This window comes from Psittacula echo (assembly GCF_963264785.1).
Source record: "Psittacula echo genome assembly, chromosome: 3".
Classification (NCBI taxonomy): Eukaryota; Metazoa; Chordata; class Aves; order Psittaciformes; family Psittacidae; genus Psittacula; species Psittacula echo.
In genome coordinates this window covers 36,626,508-36,645,789 of record NC_137736.1, presented here as the reverse complement: position 1 = coordinate 36,645,789, position 19,282 = coordinate 36,626,508, and the positions used below count along the sequence as shown (strand labels likewise).

At 40.6% G+C, this 19,282-nt stretch overlaps 1 protein-coding gene across 1 annotated transcript in view; it reads right to left on the bottom strand.

Moving 5' to 3' along the window:
* Nucleotides 1-15,382: 15,382 nt before the first annotated feature.
* Nucleotides 15,383-19,282, bottom strand: part of EFHC2 (EF-hand domain containing 2) — a gene marked incomplete at both ends in the record, with an annotated part of 60,493 nt that continues 56,593 nt past the window's right edge. Inside the window, 2 exons of the mRNA XM_080614204.1 lie at nt 15,383-15,478; nt 17,908-18,001. Of these exons, the coding sequence (XP_080470330.1) occupies nt 15,383-15,478; nt 17,908-18,001 (190 nt within the window). The remainder of the gene's footprint in view (nt 15,479-17,907; nt 18,002-19,282) is intronic.

Genomic DNA, 19,282 nt, shown 5'->3' with positions numbered 1-19,282 from the left:
TGAAATCCCCCACTGTGCCTGCCACCAAGATTAATTCCAGATTTCCTTAGATTCTGTGACATACGCATAGCCTGTCCTAGCAGCTGCTAAGCACTATCAGGTCTAATGCTGTCTTTCAAATCTCTCAGCCTTACTATCAGGAGCATTATTGTGAGGAGATTTTTTCCTGAGATCTTCATGAGACAATATTGGGAAATCCTGATTAGTCAGTAAAGTCATTGTTTATCCTCCTGGTAAAACACAGCTTCCACTAAACAAGAGCCATTCTCTCCTTGAAGATTAGAAAATGTTAGCAAAATGTAAGATTACTGATTAAACTTGCAGCAAAACACAATTTGCATCTTAACTCTGTTTTCTCTCATTTAAAGCCTTCTTCAAGTGTCTTATTTGGCACGGAAAACATTTGTCTCAACCTAAAAGTGAACTTTGGAGGGGGAAGTCTGAATAAAACCCTTACAGCTGCTTTTTAATTGTCCAGGAAGAAAAAAAATGCACACTTCCCAGTGTAAACACTATCTTGGTTTTATTTGGGTTTTTTTGTTGCTGCTGTTTTGTTTTGGGTTTTTTTTCAGTTCAAGGAGAACATTCAGTTTATTTAGAGTTAGATTATTTTATTTATCTGTCAGCACAGCACATCTGTATTTCTTGGTGAGACAGAGGAACATAGGAACCGCTTTGCGAGGTCAGACCGGGGATCGGTCCAACCCTGTATCCTGCCTCCAACAGTGGCCGGTAGCAGATGCTCAGAGCAAAGCACAGAGCAAACATGACCAGCTCCCAGGGGCCTTTCCAGTGTCCCCATTGCCCTCCCAGCACTGAGTGGTCACTCAGGGCTTCCTGAGCTGGAGCTCCAGCTGGAACGCTGCATTGGCAGTCACCAACAGCCCAGTCCTCTCTAAATATGTCTAACCCCGTTTCAAGCCCCTCTACCCTCTTTGCCTTTGCTGTGTCCTGTGGCAAAGACACATGCACGAGGCAGCTATGCTGCATGTGAGATTAATACTTCCTTGCCCTCTTTTTAAACTTGATAATGTCCTTGGAAGCCTCTCAGTTCTCACATTATGAGAAATACTGAATAGGTGTTTCCCCCTGAATAGGTCTTTTTTCAGAAGCTGTTTCATCACCCCTCTTGTGCAAGCTTGGCCATAGCCCTCCTCATTCTTGTTTTAATTCTTGCTGTACCTGTGGCTCTCCTGTCTCCATTTTAAGGGGGTTGAAGCCTGGCATGGCTTGGACTTAGAATTCATATGCCAACTTCATTTTCTGGTAATATCTAGTGCTTAATTTGACTTTTTTTTTTTTAACTCAGTTGTTGAGTATCAGAACTATGCTTTCAGAGAATTTTCCATCATTACTCCAAACTTCTCCCTAAAAGGCAGCAGCTTGCTGAAAACTAACTGCTGGCTAAGCAGTGGTCATTTTGTTAATTCCCCTCTGTTTCATTACTTTGCTTTTACCAGCACTGGCTTTATCCTGATGTTTTATCTCCTAGTCACTCAGCAGTGTGAGATCCTGCTGCAACTGTTTACTACTGGCTTTTCTGAAGAGTTCTGCATCATCTGCAAACATGGTCAACTCACTGGACATCCCCTCTTCCAGATCTTTGATTAATACGTTGGAGTACACCGTCTACCTTCTGGGCTACAACAGCTCTGTGAGAGAACTTGGGCCTTTTTCCCTCTATAGCTTGGCTTTCCAATGTGCCTGGAGCAAAGTACCATTCTTGGAAAGCTGGTTATCGATGATGCCTTGCTTAGTCACATACTTACAAACCACTGCAAAGACTTTGTGAAGCCTGATTCTCCCCCACAGAAGCAACCTTTCTTTCTTTTCATTATCTATCTCACATACGTGAGATAACCTGTGTTATTATTTTCAATACCCACTATAGAAGGCCAGTACATTAATTTGAAGTTCTTAGGTTCATATATTCCACATATATTAAATTAACTATAAGTTACTATATGTGGAATAAAAGGTTCAAGTGTGAGGTTTTATTGTCAAATAGAAGGACAACAAATACTCCCTGCATCCAAGTTCCATCGTCTATGCTAGCTTCCTTATTAAAAGCCTAACTTTGTTGACAAACTGAGCTAATGTATGCCCACAAATAAAACATTTGGAAAGTTGTCCATAAAGTGTTCGCTTCAGTTTTGCACCACAAAATTCGCTGACAATTTCTTCTCCCATACACTCCATTTTTGTATTCACAGTTTTGTTCCTATAGCCTCTTGCAGGTTAAACATAACTTCAACATACAGTGGTTGATGCTCCAAGCCTGTCAGTGTTTAGAAGGCATTTGGACAATGCTTTATCTCGATCAGGCACTTTTGACTAGATGATCATTTTAGGTTCCTTCCAACTGAAACAGTCTATTCTATTGTATTCTAAATCAAAGCTTTCCCTGTGGAATAATTGTGTGTAACTATTGATGGTTTAGCATATTTTCCTTCAGCACGGTCATCCCCCAGTTTTACAAAGTAAAAATTTACATACTTTTAAAATGTAGTCAAATGTATAACATAGGGTAAAAAAATGCAAATCTGTATTTGACTTATCTGTCTTACACACCTGAGTGTGTAGACTTGTGTGTCTGTGCAAAAGTGAGCATTCATACAAACATTAGAGAAGGTAAATGCATAGACAAAGGTACAGGAATTGTGTTTTATTTCAAAACACTAATAAAACCCAAAGAGGCAGAAGTTACCTATAGCAGTGAAGGCATCAAGTATTTAATTGTGATCATGATTACAAATATGAAAGCACTGTCTGTGAAATTGATTCAACCTATCAGGTGCTTTAAAAACAGGCTTCAGCTTAAATATTTTGCCTACCCACAGCTTCAGTGGGTATCACCATGGTAAACAAATGCAGATTAATGGAGGGAGTGTGGGTGCTTTCACCTCTCTCCTTCAAACTTAGCAGGAATACCACACTGCGCATTCCCACATGGTAATACATCAGGGCTGTGCAGCCTTGCCTCCACCCTTAAGTCAGTTCAGGGCTGTGTTTGCCTCTGGGTAATGTTAAATTTAGGGCTTGTGCCCCAGGACTACTCATCTTCACTTTGCAGCTCTCTCTGCTGTAGTATATCACTCGCAGGCCAATACCCTTAACCCATAGGGGGGTATCCCATGTGGCATACACTAATTTATAAATGAGAATGATATTTGAATGTGTCACATTTCAGTGAAGAAAAACAAACCTTATGGACTCTTTTAAAGCTGTGATAAATTGGAATGTGCACGGTACAAATATTTATCTTGCACCCTTATTACAAGTATTTCCTTTTCACTGGTTAATTTAATTAAGAGGTGTCCCTTCGGATTGAAACACTGTAAGATGGATATATTTTTCTCCAAAACATAATTAATTTTGAATGAAGAGGGGAAAACTCATAGCTCCTGAACTTACTAATAATTATCTGAATTAAAATACATTCCTGGCTTCCTTGAACACTTACGTATGTTACGGGATAGCTGGGAGGGGAGGCAAGAGGGATAATTTTGTTTTCATGAGGAGGACCTGATCCCAGAAACACTGTTGGACATGTATGATGAGGAGTTAGTCACCATGATTTCTTTGGCAAGGGAGAAAGAAGCAGAAACAAGAACAACACTGACCCAACTTTCTGACAAAGGGGGAGACAGGGATAAGAGAGTTGGTATGGAATCATTCTCCTTTCCTCCTAACGCTCAGGACCCCATCTCACTCAAAAAAGACTCCTTGTAGTTGGCAGCCTTTGGCTGTGAAGGAGACAGAGGACAGGAGCAGGACAAGCCGTCAACTTTCCAGGAATGGCTCATAGCCCAGAAGGGTTCACCCTCCTGCACAGCCCCAGGGGCTGTGGTGGCCTCCCATGTGTCCCCCTCTCTGTGAGGTACAAATCATCACCCAGTGCCCGGACACTGGCCTGCCAGGGAAGGCAAAACCCACATAAGACCCCATCCTGGTTCAGCTGCCAAGTTCTGAGTGAGAGCAGCCATCCTCCTACCTGAATTGTAGACTCAAAACCACAAAGGAAAAGATGAAGCCCAGTGGAGAAGATGCTATCTAGGGGTACAAAGGGCCAGAATTTTGCCTTCGGTCTAATCTTGGATGTGCCACTTTATCTCTCTTCTCAGGACCCCTTCCCAGCTTCTGTCTGATCTACTTCAAGGGCGGTATTTCTGGATCACAAGCTGACTCCTGCTGTGTCTGTGCAATAAGACAACAAGGCTCCATGCACAACTTTGCTGACACACAGGCATTACAGAGAGATGATGACAAAACTGCAACTGTTTTTCCTAAATATCTGCTTTGCCCCTGCTCACACAGAGCAATTCCAAGAATTGTCCATTAGAAACTTGGTCCCCAGCTCAGTCCCTACAGAGAGGCGGGTGATTCTGTGCCCTATTACCTTTTCAAGGGAGAGTTTAGAGATACAAATGTCTGGGACGCACACCTATTTTGAGAGGCCTCTTCTTCCACAAAAAGAAGTTTACAACTTCAGCATTTACAACTTCCATCACTGCATCTGTGGCATGCTGATGAGGAATGATTTTAATGGCATATAAGGTTGAATAATAGAAAAAAGCTTGTCACTTCATCTTTAGGGGAGAATTTTCTGATCAGTTTTGAGTATTGTGTCAATAACTCCTCTCATATTTTCTGTCATTACAGAGCTGCCAGCAGACTCATTAGCAAAATAAGGGGCATCACTGCCAGAAGAAAAGGCTACTCAAACATAAATACAAAGTCTAGCAAAACATCTCAAGCATAGAAACTTGAACTTGAATCATTGCTGCAGGTATAATGGAAGGGATCTCTCAACACAATAATCAAATCCATGTTAATGCTGCTTTGCTTCTCAGCCCCCTCCAGCACCTGCAGAAATCTCTCTGCTGATCCTAAGGCCCTTGGTGAGACTCAAGCCAGAGCAGCTGATCATTGCCAGCTCTTGTATCAGTGACTGGCATCCCTTCATAGCTTACACGTCCCACTTTTAAAAGAACAATTATGGGAATTCTGTGAGTTGAATGACAAAACTCAAAGGGAAATTAACTTGAAGATGTTTCCCTAGCAACTGTGTGCAGCAGTGTTCCCACCAGTCCAACATTACAGCATTACACTTTGAATTGAAAATAATAGAGATTGAAATCTCTACTAGTTACATGGCAAGTGCAGCCTGCCAGAGGCACAGCCTTCCTTGGTCACACTGGCCAGTACCCAACTCATAATGCTGGATTTCACCTTATGTGGAAGACCTTTCTGGATAAGGAACAGCAACAGCCATCAACAGAGGTTCAGGGAGCATAGCAACTAGCAAGCTGGCCCTGAAAATAAAAATGCTTAATTTAAGTATTGTTAAAAGAAAATAGGTGCTGATTATCTCTTTCTCCTTCCATTCCTGATCCTTCTCACTCCAACACTAGTGTAATTTTATCATATGCTGTTTAACTAGTCACCATCAGCCATCTGATACCCAGTGGCTTTCTTGAAACCAAAGCCACGAGTTCCCAGTGGGCAAAGCAAGGCTTACTCACCAAACTGCAATCATTTTTGTGCAGCAAGTCTTTTCCAGTCCTTCTTGCTCATCTTTCCTAGAATGGCCTGATTCTCGGAAACAACATGCCGTGGTGCAACCTACACTTCCTTTCCTGTCAGACTCAGAGGTCTGTATTTTCTCCCCACTGTACTACCCAGAGTGATGCGAACAGCGGGAGGGAAGAGGTGACAATCCCATTACTATCCTAACAAGGCCACCTATCTTTTGCTTACATTACCAACATTATTTTAACTGATGTAGCCCAGTCTACTGGAGGCCAACTTTTTATGCTGAATCCTACATTATTGTCTTCCAGAAGGACAGTAATCATTTCCCTCAAGGATGCTACCTTGGTTTGAATATTTAGGCCCACAGATAAAAAGCTGCTATGACATAATACTGTAAAATCTATTCACACTGGTACATTATCTATTAGTTGTACTCCTGAGAAAAATGCAACGTTACACCCTATCACCCTGAGAACAATTTCCACTCACCTGTGCTGGAAACATCCTGTTCCATAAACTTGGGTTCTGCCTTTTGGACTAGAAAACACTCTGAAAATGCTCCCTAGAGATGGCCAAGTGATTGCTTTCCTTAACTGATGCATGCTCAGCATCACTAGCATGGATTAAATTAGCAATATTAAATCAAAAGCATCATATCTTGCACTGTGATTTACGGTTTACCTCATGTGGTACAAGAGGTCTTTGGCACACTGAGGCAGAGAGTTTTCAAATGCCATTAACAGGACATTTTTATAAAAAGAATGTGAGGTGGGGGAGCATTCATCAACATCCACACATTAGTTGTGCAGCTCTTCCTCCTACTTGTTGGGTGTTAATACTCACGCCAGTCATTCTTTCTATAGCTCTACATGTGCCATCAGTAGGAAAAACTCAGACAGAGGCTTTGCAGGGCAGGGCTAAACAGTCTCAGAGTAACTGAAAGCCTCAGCTGATGAAGCAGGAGGAAGACTATGCCATCAGCCTGACCGATGAGAAATGTGGTGCTGCTTCTTACCCAAGGAAAGTGGTAGATTTGTGCAACTGAGCAGAGCAATCCAGGAGGGAAAAGAAAGATCAAAAAGCTGAAACCTCAAACTGAGTGAGGAGGCAGTCCTCCTCAGCTTGCTGGGCCAGCTTTGGGAATACAGACCCCGTTGCCTGAGCTACACACAGGGACTTGGGTAACCCACAAGGCCTGCAGTTACCTGCGGACTTCAAATGATGAGTTTCTAACCTGAAAGAAGGACCTGATCCTGCTCCCCCTAAGTGACCAGGATACTCTCAGGGGACTTTGAAGCATTTCATAACTGCATACAATGGAGTCAAAGCTTGAGAAGTCCAGCTTTCTCCTCTGTAATTCAAGTAACAGCCCACCCACATAAGATTAAGGTGTACATTAGGATAATGAAAAATCATTAATTCTCCTCTTATGCAAGCTTCTTATGAAAATTTCTCAGTTACTCCATCAATTCCCTCTGTTGACACAGGATAATTGAGATGTAGTAGATCAGGCAGACAATATTACAGACAATTTTCTCTCATGCACAACCTCAGATCCTGTCCTGCTCAGCAACATACTTACATGACCTCAAGAACATTATCTATTACTTAAGAACTACTCTTTTTCCCATCCCTATGCAGTCTTCCTAGTGTTACTTGCAAAACCTTCCTGCTCTGAGGCTGGAGCTGGCACTGGAGTCACCATCTTCTTTCCTGCCTGCACGAGGCTTTGATCCAGCCTCTCATCTTGCTAGGAGCCAGAGTATTGTCCTTCTGGCTCCCTGTCCCACCAGGTGCTGGGAGCCAGGGCTGCTAATGCTGTGGCCACAGAGGAGGCAGTGTGACCTGGTCATGAATGAGCAACTTATATTGCTTAAAGAACCACTGTCAAAGGTATCAGCAAAAGTGGTTTTACTGAATATGACATTAACAAAGTTCAGTGGCAAAGTTCACTTGATTACTGTACCGCACAATCATTTCAACAATGATTCAAAACTACCAAGGCAGAGTCAAAGTTACCAAGACAAAAGTAAACTTACCAAGACAAATCAAAGTCACCATAATACCAGGTTGTGTGTGATATCAGTCCCTTACCAAAGATCTATGAGTAGATCTTTGGTAAGGTCTCTCTGCCTCATAGGTCTCTCTGCCTCATGGAACAACTTTGAGAGGCATTCCAGCTGAAGGGGAGATCACCACAATGCAGCCAGGCTGCTTAGCAAGGAGAGCTCAAAGAAGGCTCATTTAGGCTGTCATATTTAGAGAATAAAGTAGTTGGCCTGTAGTCAAATTACATGTGCTGGAAAAAGGTATGCATGAGACTCCTTGTACCTGCAACTTTTATTGTTCCTTGATAAATAAGTCTTGGAAAAAATACCTGGTATTTATGTATTAATTGCATGATCAGTGTTTCAAGCTCATATGCATCAATGCTCACTGTGTCACTCTGCTCCTTTGTGGGTTTTCAGAGAACAGACTGGAAGTCGAGAAGTTCTTGGCCCTGTTATGGCTTAGGTCTTTACCTCCTTTGGAAACTGTTCCAAACTACTGTTAGTTTGGTTAAGGTGTCGAGTGCATCCAACACAGACCCCCATAGCTGCATATCTGCAATACTGCATTTTGAGCTGGGATCTGCCATGATCTGACTCAGTCCTAGGACCTGGCTGCTGCAGCTGAAGCATGTGGACTGTCCTGTGATGAGTTAAGGACCTTGTGTGCAAGGGTAGAAAAGCAGAAAAGCAATTAGGTCTCCCTGAAAGTAAAGCCAAATCCTGTTCCCACAGAAATCAATGGTGAAACTGTTAGGACCTCAGCAGCAGCAGTTCAGGTCCTTTGTGATTGTTTGCCTTCTAAAAGGAATTTTGCTTCATTAGGATGCTGAGTCTTTCTAATTCAAATATTTTATTTGCTTCAGGTCTTGGGTTGTCTTCATTATGTAGTTGCCAACAGGGAATCAAAAGGGGCATCTCTGAACCTGCTGTGAGGCTGTGAAGCTTTATGGAGTGTTATGAGTGGGGCAAGAGCAAGTGGGCAGTACCTCTCTGTTTGATTCCATTGTCATGGAAACCTAAAACTTCAGGATGACTGGTGAAATGCAAATGGTGCAAAGCCCAAGTGAGACTGCATTTGCTCACTACTTACCAGGCTTCTGCAGAACAAAATGTCTGAGTTTCTGCCTTTGTGAATATGAGCTTTCCTGGGCTCCTAAAGGCCAAATGTGCTCTTAGGTGTAAAGGTCAGGAATCCAGTAGCAGGGAGGTGATGGACATGAATCCCAACAGTCACTTCAGATGCTTCCTCTGGAAACAAACTCTCACACAAAAGTGGCAAAAACAGAAGATAAATGAAAATCGTGTGTTTTGTCCCAGGATGAGTTACCTACTAGGAGAGGGAGGACAAGAGCAGTGGCTCTGTCGGGTACCTCCAGCTTTTCATATCCAATTCAACCCTGCTAGCGATGACAGAAACTTCCTGCATTTTGATTAACTCAAACAATATGATCCTAACAACAGAGGAAGGAATGTCCTTCAGCAGCAAAGTGAGTGACCAGATAGAGGTGGTTCATTGCACAGTGATTTGCTGAGCAGAATGACACTCCACCACACTGGGAAATAAAACTCTTGCAGACAAAGGGAAGGGTGGAAAGGGTTCAATTTTAGTTGCAAATGGCTTAATTAATCACTTCCTTCAACTCCCAAAGGAAAGAGACAGGCTACAAAAGCTCTGCTTGTATTAACCTCCAGGCAAACAGGCACTCTTCCCTAAAATTCATTTACCTGCAAAGTGGGGAAAAAATGACAGCAGCAGAGAGGTTAAAAATGGTAAAGTCCAGACACTTCAGTGAGGCTTTTCCTTAATAATGATAATAGAAATGTGCACTGAAACTCAACAGTGGAGAAGAGTTTGTTCCCATTTCTCCAGAAGGGAGAGGCAAGGCGAGGATACCACCAGCACTTTTACATGCAATCCCTTCATGTAAATGATTTCAAGTATTTCAAATAGGAGCTCTTGCTCTTGCCTGGAGAAAAAAAGCAGAATGCATCATTATTGCCAGACCACCTGGGACATGAGGAGGAGAGGAAATTTCCAAATGGGCTTTAAGACAATTCATTTATATTTATCTAGCCAGAATAAATGTTTTTCTTTTTCTGAGATAGCATTTCTCTTTGCTCTATCTAGACCACCAAGAAAAGAGGGAGGCACAGAGTTTCTATTGCATTAATAGTCCTGGTGTTTACGGTTTGGGCTTTTATGAACTTGTGGGAGCTGTTTATTGAGTCATAAAGTCTACTAATGGGGATATTATCTTTAAATTATATAAGTACTACAGTATTTGGGTTAGTTAAAGGAAAGGTTTAAAACAGTTACACACTTACAGTTTATCTCAATTACCAACATGATCCCATAATGGGAATTTAATTACTAATTGCTAGCTTATATTGCAGAAGAACTATAATAACAACACAATATATAGCCTGTATAAACATGTCCAGACAATTCTATATTGCCTCTTTTCACTGCTACCTTCTTTTATGGTGAGGCTTTTTATGACAATGATTTAATTCCTAAATGCCTCAAATTAGGAATTCCTCTTTGTCAGGAAAACATTGCCACCAGCGTTTCTTTTGACAGATTTTAGCAAGCTACCTGCACACAGTCAAGGGCTTTGTGCAAAGGTATAGCCTTATGCATACGCTTAAATACTTTGCTAAATTAGATTCTCAGAGACTTCTAACAAGAGAAATTGTAGTCCCATTTACAACAACCCAGGTTTTTGTGTTTGCCTAGCTGGAATGAAATTTGACCAAGACCCACCAGTCAGAGACTGAGTCAGTCTCATTTAGGCTAAACATGGTGCCAGCTCTCAGCCCAGCCTAAGTTCCAGAATACCCCATGAAAACGGACCACATGCATGTTCAGCACATATTGTGGACTCATGATCTCCCCTGTCCAGCCTGCCCAGCTCAACCCGAACTACCCACAGCTGTCTGAAGTTCAGTCCTTCCTACAGGTACAATACTGCAGTGGGGGTGGGGAGCAGCCAAGCAGTCAGGACCCTAAAGGTGGGATTCATCTCACCTGACAGCAATACAAACATCTTTGTTTAGCTGGTTGCTTCAAATCCCTTCAGTCAGTGCAGGGGGAGGGCCAGTGTATGTATTCCTGTACATATTCCTGTAGGCTATGAGGTCCATCACCCTTCCATTGGCAAGCAATGGATCCAGAGATCTCTTGCAGGTGTAGACATCTGCAACGTAGACATTTGAAGGCAACGGACGTAAGTCTCACCCATAAACCTCATAACTTAGCAGAGGCTTCATCCCACTTGCACCACAGCAGCTCTGCAAAAGATCTTCCTCCTGTTTTCCAAAACAATGCCATTCTTCTGACAGATTTGCCTTTGAAAGTGGGAGCTCTCTCAAGTACTGTTAGGTGATACAACGATTTTTTTCTGTTACAGATCATCCCACAATGCTGCTTGCCAGGAATCTGCATCAGATTTCGAAGAAGTTTGTGAATCGGCTCCTTTATTTCTCTTTGTTCATAGTTCTTAATGTGAAACTAGCCTGTCAAAACAGGACACCAAAGAGGACAGATGGCTAGGGTGAAAGGCAGATGAGGATAGCTAGCTTATTTGTGTGTAATACATACTAGAAGAAACTTCCAGATGATTCAGAAATGACCAGCTGTGCAGAGAAAGAGTTTATATAATCAATCTATAACCTTAATATGTTACATTCATTTCCTTTCTTATCTTAGTTATGCTCCCTCAGTGGTTTTAACTTTACTGGAAACTGGTAGGGAACATGGATTTCCCCCCCACCTCCTTATCTGGCTTGTCTGACCATTGCCTAAAGCATGGCCATTGCCTAAAGCGTTCAACAAACAGCAAGAAATTAATTCAGAGCAAACAGGATTTTAAAAAGCCTTCTTTCAAGATAGCTGTCTCTCAAGTTTTATCTACACTTCCCTCTAAAACCTATAAATAATTTTTAAAATCTAACTGACCTCAGACTGCAGTATTTTGTCCTCCTGGTATTGTAACTTCTTCAAAACTTGCTGCCATTTGTCTTTCTCTTCATCCTGGGGCTTGCTGACTAAGCCACCTCAAAGAGAAAGAAATGCTGCAAGTAGATATGCTACAGACAAATTACAGAGGGCACAGGATATTAAGGAACTAATGTTTCCCTCCATGTCACTGAATAACCTACATATGACTACAAGATGTTAAAAACAGGAAAATTCTTCTAACGATTAGTTCCACGTCTCAAACCATGGGAACACACAGAAGGGTTCACCAAGCAAGAGACCAGTGAATTACTATTAGTGATATATAGATTCTGTTCTTTGAATGCTGTCAAGTGACTGAAAACATTCAGTATTTTGGTTAGTGTGGAATTAGGATCCCTGCAGCTTTTCCCACAGAAAGTTCTCCTTGGGGAGGCAGAAATGTCTCCAGGGCTAAAACGACAAGACAAAGGGAGCAGACATAGAAGTCAACTGCACCCAAACTTTTTCTGTGAAGAGCTTTCCTGCCATGAAGTAAAATTAACTCACATCAGCACAAGAGACAAATGTGGAGGGAAGACTTCAACATCTTTTCATTTATATAGATGAACATCTGTCTGACATTGGTACAAACGCCTCTGTCTAAAAAACCACAGTAGATGCCTGCGTGACATGCAGAACACAGGAAAATAGTGCTTGGTAAGGAACTTCATTTTTGACCACACATTGTCTATGGCTGTTTGTGGCTCCCATGTCTGAGAAAGCCCAGCTGCTGGTGACCAGAGAGGGCACGCTGACCTGGACAGGAGCAGTAGCTGATGCGAGACTGTGAGCTAACCAGTGAGTCACCTGGATCAGAGGACTGGTCCTCTTTGCTGTTTGCAACCAGCCATTTGTGTGCAGCAGCAGGTATTTCAGAGAACTTGAAGCCTCTTATTCTCAAATGCCAAGTTGAGGAAATAAAAATTAACACTGAACATGCAGCAGACCCCAGCAGTGAGAAGGAGAGCCAGTACAGTAATGTGAATCTCTTCACTCCTCCTATGGACAGCACAGATAGTTGCGGAAAGAAGATATCTTTGGCTTCCTTACAGAGATCGAGAGCTGAGATTAATGGCAACTGGGAGGGCTGTCTTCCCCTTTATACCATGCATGCTTTAAAGCTATGGCCTCCTGCCATCTTGAAACATAATCTTGTGGTATTGTCTTCATTCAGGCCCCTCATCCGCAATGTGAAAAGAGAGAAGAAGCTGGTGGCAGGATTAGAGGAGAGGCTGAAATATTCTGGGCAGCATATGCTGTAAATCACATTATACAGAATATTGCCGGACTGCTCATTGGCTAGGGCTTCCCTTCTGGAAGCACTGCTGCTTGTAAAAAGGAAAACCTGGTGAAAAGTGTTTGTAACACATCAGACCACAGCATATGACACATTGTATGTACAGTGACAAGCACTGCAAATATTTTTCAGGCACTGCCTGCCCTGCTCCTAGGTGATCCTTTTGTACTCGTCAGGGTTATGCAAGATGCATGGGAAAAGAGGAGAAAGAGAAATGAGAATAATTCTTCAAAAGGGTATTAATAAACATCCATAAATTACTGTCACCAGATGACCCATCTCAACCTTAAAACAGAGTACCTTAGTCTTGGAAGGCTGTTTGGGACCCTCGTTGCTTCAGAAGTCAGAAACCACCTTTTTTTGTCCAGTTTAAATTTATTCATGGCAAATCACACCCCTTTGTTCTTAGACTACCAACATTCTTAACTGAGATTATTTTCCTCACTTGACCATAATGTATTTACACAGAATAGTCACATTCTCTCTAAGACCTAATTTTATTTCACCAAATAATACAAGCTCCTTTAGTCTCCTTTGTTATCTCCACTCTCTCGGTCACCCTTCTAGTTCTTCTCTGCACCGGTTCCAGTTTGCAATCGCTTCTCTGGAACATGACCAGACCAGACCAGATCATGGCTGACCAGACCTAAACACAGGGTTCCACATGACACATGAAATTATATTTCTTGTACTATTTTCTTTTTTTTCTGAAAACAGGCTCCTCTTTGACGTATACACATAAAGAAAAACCACCTAAAGTGAATTTCCCATCTCTAAAAGCTATTTGGGAAGTTCTAAATGTTCAATCTTCTTTGTAAACCCTCAGCTGTACAAGATCTCCACAACTGACACATATCCTTCTGAAGTCTGGTAAAAATTTACAAGGGTAACTGCATTCTTTTAAGATGTCAAGTTCAGTCTTGGTGGCATGTTTTTCAGCTTTCACTAAACTGTCTTCAAATGCACATTACTATTTTTTGAGCTCCTGACACTTTAGCTCTGTGGTCAGATATTTTTCCTGTCATGTAAGAAAGGAGTTTCCTCTTTCGGTTCAAAAAGCAGTAAATGGCCTTGTCTACAACTTGGAGCATCTTAGCAAGTTTTCACAGGGGTTACCATTACTTTTCCATTTTATTGCAAACATCTTCTTAAGTAGCAGAAACACACAATTATGTCTTGCCTCAAGTCCCTTTTTTGCTAACAAAAAAGGTTAAAAGTTGCCAAAAGCTTCATATTTTGCCATATAGAGGAAAAATTATTTCTTCTCAGGAGCTGGGAAGGCTAGAGAGAAGACATACAATTTAAAATTTCATTTACACTATCATGCAAAAGTGCAGCAAGTTATTTCTAAATGGAATCATAATTCTAAAAGGGATCTTCAAGTTTCCAAAAAGATACAGATTTAGTGAATAAAGTTTTGGTTCAAATTATTGTCTTTCCTTCAGTTGGGGGATTTAGATGTGATGAATTCTCATCCTTTTAAATCAAGCACTTCTTCCCCAAATTGTAACTTCAGATTACAGAAAGCTCAGGATTTTCAGTCTTCTGACATGTAAGTTTGCCAGCCACTGGCTCACACCTCTTCCCCTTCCCCTGTGGAATAACCATGCATGAGTCAGCTACCCACCTTCACCTCAGCCCTTCCATTTTTTAAACTTCTCTCTCAAAAGCATGCAGTAAATTCAGATCTAATCATGGCTTTGAGCCGGCATAAGCTCAGAAAGATACAAAAACTGATAAGGAGGGACTCCATTTAGTCACTGCAATTTTCAGCAAAGAGAAAGACATCAACTAATTTTCAAAGGGCAAGTACAGTGCTACTGCAAGAAAGCTGCCCTCTAAAATTGTATGGAAGGACCATCTCTTCCTACATGTCTCACCAAGTAAGCTTTGGTGGCTACTCATCTGAGTCACATTTAAAACAAAAAGCAAGAACTGATAGCTTCCATGCCATGCCTGCAGACTTTTACATTTGAAGGCTATAATTATCTCTGATACCAGAGCAACTTTATACTGTGCTAAAACCTTGCTAGTATTTCCTTCATAAAATAACAGTCTTTGACACAAACAGTACTTAAGCATCACCATAGGGATACAGCAAAAAGACATATATAAGAGGCAAAAGATAGAGCAAAAGAGGAAATTTGAATGGAGTTACCTTATTGTGCTAATACATTCTGACCTAATATTTTAAGAGGTCATCAACAACCTTTGTTTGTACAACAAAGCAGGGTCAGACAGATTTTCTCAATATTTCTAATACTTGTAAATTCTCCATAAAACCAAGCACAAAAATGAGAGGATACAGGTTTAATTATGCTTGTATAAGTATGAAAGAGTACTGTTGATTAAGAAGGAGTTACAAAACCACATAAAGTGTACATCTATGTTGGAATAAGAAATTAAATGCAGTAAAACCTATATATGAATCTTTTCAGTATCTGTCCAAGTTTTGGAGCTGAAACATTAATCCAAAAGCACTGCCTTGCATAGATCAGATTATTCTTCCTTGCCAAACAGATCATCCAGAAGAGGTAAGTATTTGATCTCTTTCACACGAAAGATTGATGGTTGTCTGGTCCAGTCATCTTCATTCTGAAATTAGTAACCCAGAGAGTAACTTAGAATATAATGTTGAAAACAAGAATAGTTAAAAGATGATCAAGATAAGATTGAATGAGCTGCTACATTTCCACATAAAGAATCTTTGAAAAAGTGGATCTTTATTTAACACATCCTCTTAAAAGATTACTACATGCACATTTTTAACAATCTTGCAGATTATTGTAATAAAAATATTTTCTCTTATTAGCCCTTCTGCAGTTATTTTTAAATTAAATAATGCTGCATTTTCTTTACTGAGGCATTTATACTTCAAAGTATTGGAAGTCATCTATGTCTCAACACCAAAAATCATACAAAACAATGAGATAAAGAAGAAAAAAGTGTGCTGAACAAGCACAACTCTGTTGTTGAAATCTATCTGTCAAATACAGCCACTGCAGCCCCAAATATTGCTGTTAATTCATGGTAAGTCATGAACAGAATGACAATTGGTTTCTAAGGTTAAATGAGATCTAAATCCCTTCCTTTCTCTGATTTTTCTATTTCCTATTATCTCTTCATTATAATAGTCTTGAACTGTACCAAAGACAGAAGAGGTATTGCAGCTAACAAAATAATAAAGTCAATAAAACTCAGTAAACTATGCTGGCCCCAATTTGGACACTGTTAATTAAAAACAGAGCTTTATGTCAGTGTGACAGTTACAGCAAGGCTTTGGAGTTGATGAGGAACTGATTATCCCAGCATGATGATGACTGGTGATAATTTCTATGGATGCTCTTTCTCTCTTTTTTATTTCAGCTGCAGTCTTCCTCCCATATCTCCATGTACCGTTCTCAACAGGGACTCTTAGACATCAGCTCATCCACTGGCTGTCCTCCAAGGAAAGATAACGTCTTCTTCACACCAAAACAAAACCTAATCTTTTATGCTGATCAGGACATATGTTTCACCACAAATGTCCACTTCAACCTCCTGCTTGTTTCACAAGAACCTTTTCCTCCACATCTTCACTACATGAAGGCTGACTCTTGGTTCTACCACCACCTGTACCTCACCTCCAACCTGTAGGAGCTGTCTCTTTCCCTCACTTGCCGGAAACTGAGTCATGCTCAATGGCTAGATAAGCTATCATATGAGAGGAGAAAAAGCAAGTCAAGCATGTTCAACAGCTTTTTGGTATAGAGCTTCATTTTGGTATAGAGCACCATCTTCAAGGCAAAAATCCTCTGGGCACAGGTTCTGACCTTCTTTCTGGTTCTGTGATACTGAGGCTCACGAGGCCTCTTATGCTAACACAATCTCCTGAAAGCAGTCACTGCTTAAACACTGAGTTATAACTTAGGCACAGAATTCTTCTGTAAAACCAAAGAATACTAACTGAACAAAACATAATACACACTTTGAACCACAGGACTGCTGTATAAAACATGTGGAAGAGCTTTGATTTTATCTGTACAAGATGGAAAAATTCTCAATGACAAAGTGAAAAATAAACCACGATGGAATGCAGAGCAAACCAGCAGCTCGTTAGACATTGTCAGTTTGAGATGCTACAGAAGAAAGAGCTGGTAAGCCAAGTAAGAGAGGAGTCAGGTTAATGGCACAGTACTTGAGGAATATTGTTTTAAACTATGTCACTTGTGAACTTGAATTTAAAGGAATGCTATGTTTCTAAATGGTCTCAATACAATCAAACATATTCTGTACAAGCATAGCAACACATTGCCTAGGCCAGAAAAGCAAAACTATGCGTTGGCAGAAAGGTTTTGGATTTATCCGTTACAAAGCCTTTAAAAATCAGCGTAATTGCCTTATGCACCATTTATTTTTAAATGTTCCATTCAGCACAAGATGGCAAGATCAGATTCATCTCTGCAGTTTGTTGATACCACATTTTTATTTACCCCAAGTAGCAGGCTGATGGAGATGTACAAAGTTGATCCATCAATACTGCTCTTGCTGCACACCTACCAGTGATGTGGTGCCTTATGCACAAGTTTCTATGGAGTTATAAAAAATACATAGCTATTTTCTGCCATGTCAGAGTTTAAATTATTTCCTGACTGTCTCAGTAAGCAAACAGATCATTTGACATATGACGATGCCATTTGTGGGTGAAGCAGTATTCACCCAATTGTTCATGGATAAATAACCCTGTTTCCCCTTTTTTTTTTTTTTCCTCTTTTTCTTCTAGAAAAATGTCAGAGATGTGACACCTATTAGGCACAGGGGTGTTACAGGGCTCCTCGTCCCTGTTTGACTTCTCTGCTTCATTCTAAACCTCCCGGAAAAAAAATAGTTACTTAAAGAAAAAAGGCACAAACACGCAAATACGAAAACTGTTGTGGTCTACATTGGATAAAGCACTCATGTTAAAGTTGGCAAATTATATCAATGTACTTGTACTGTTCTCTTGCTGAGATACACTGGCTTTACCTTGAGAGGTAAAAATTTACCTTTATTGTCTGGAAAACAGGGATTGGATTCTCTCTCCAGTTCAGCCCATCCACAAACTTTTTATATGCCACTTGCTTATCGCCATCTTCAAACCTAAGCAGAATATATATAAACTCAAGTTTAAAAGAAATATTTAACAGAGTTGCATCATGTTATCTACAGCATACTAATACATTACCTTTTGGATAATGTTTTTTTACTTCTTTATTATCAAAACCTGGCAGGAGTACAGAAAGACACAAACTGTCAGGACTTGTATAACATGCATTCTATTCCTAATTCTTACACCTTATTATTGTCTTTCATAGTAAAATTCAGCTTCTTTATGGCTTATTATATTTCAACTGATTTAATTTTATTTTTGAAGCATTTTGCAAACTTTTCAAACAAAGGGATCTCACAATTGGTGAGGAACATAGAAGTGGGGCGATCAGTGTATGATTCCATTGTGTAGAAAAGGAACAGGTGCAATAACATGAGAGTGCTGTGTTATAAAACAACTGACTTACTTTATACAGCTTCTACAGTCATTTCCTGAAAATAAGCAGTCCTTCAAAAATGCTGTTTGCACACACCTTGGGATTAATTTACAATTGACGAACACAGCTCTCTATCCTATCAAATAACAGCCAGATTTAAAAATCACAAATCTTGTCATTCAGTAGTTGGTTTATGGCATTGTTCTTTATGTCTATGGAACAAATTATGAAGGTCCTCTAAATGCATGAAGATACATATACTGCCAGTTGAGGTCTACAGGTATATGTGGAACATAGTATCTCCCTCATGCGAGTTTCTAAAATCACTACCCTGCACTAATAAACCCCATGAAAGCAGACCTGTAAGCCGCGTCATACTTCTGCAATTGATCATACATCTGTCATTCTGCCATTGAAACAGCTTCAGAAGAAAAGTCCCCAGTTCAGCAAAGCACTCTGGTGATCAAGGCACTTGGGAACCACTGTTATATCCATGGCATTAGTCAAATACTTGAAAGATATCTACAAGCTAAAGCTACCATGCAAATCGTTCTTGAAATGAACAGTTTAACTGCTCTGCTACAAATACTGTACTAGCAGGTTCCGTAAATAACATCTGAATGACATCTGTCTCAACCAACACTAATAGATAAAAGGGACCTGGTTTAAGCATATAAGCAAACCCTGGAAATGTCTGTGCCTCATTGAGTTCCATGGAGAGACATACAACTAGCAAGACTCAAAACCTATTTTCAGCAGGAAACACCAGGTTAAACAATTCTGTCCTGTAATCTGGCAAGACAAGGAGCAAGATCATCACCAGGAAACAAGTCTTTTAGAAAATCATTTCATCTTGTTCTTAGAGAAATAGCACTGCACAAAGCATGGGCCTCAA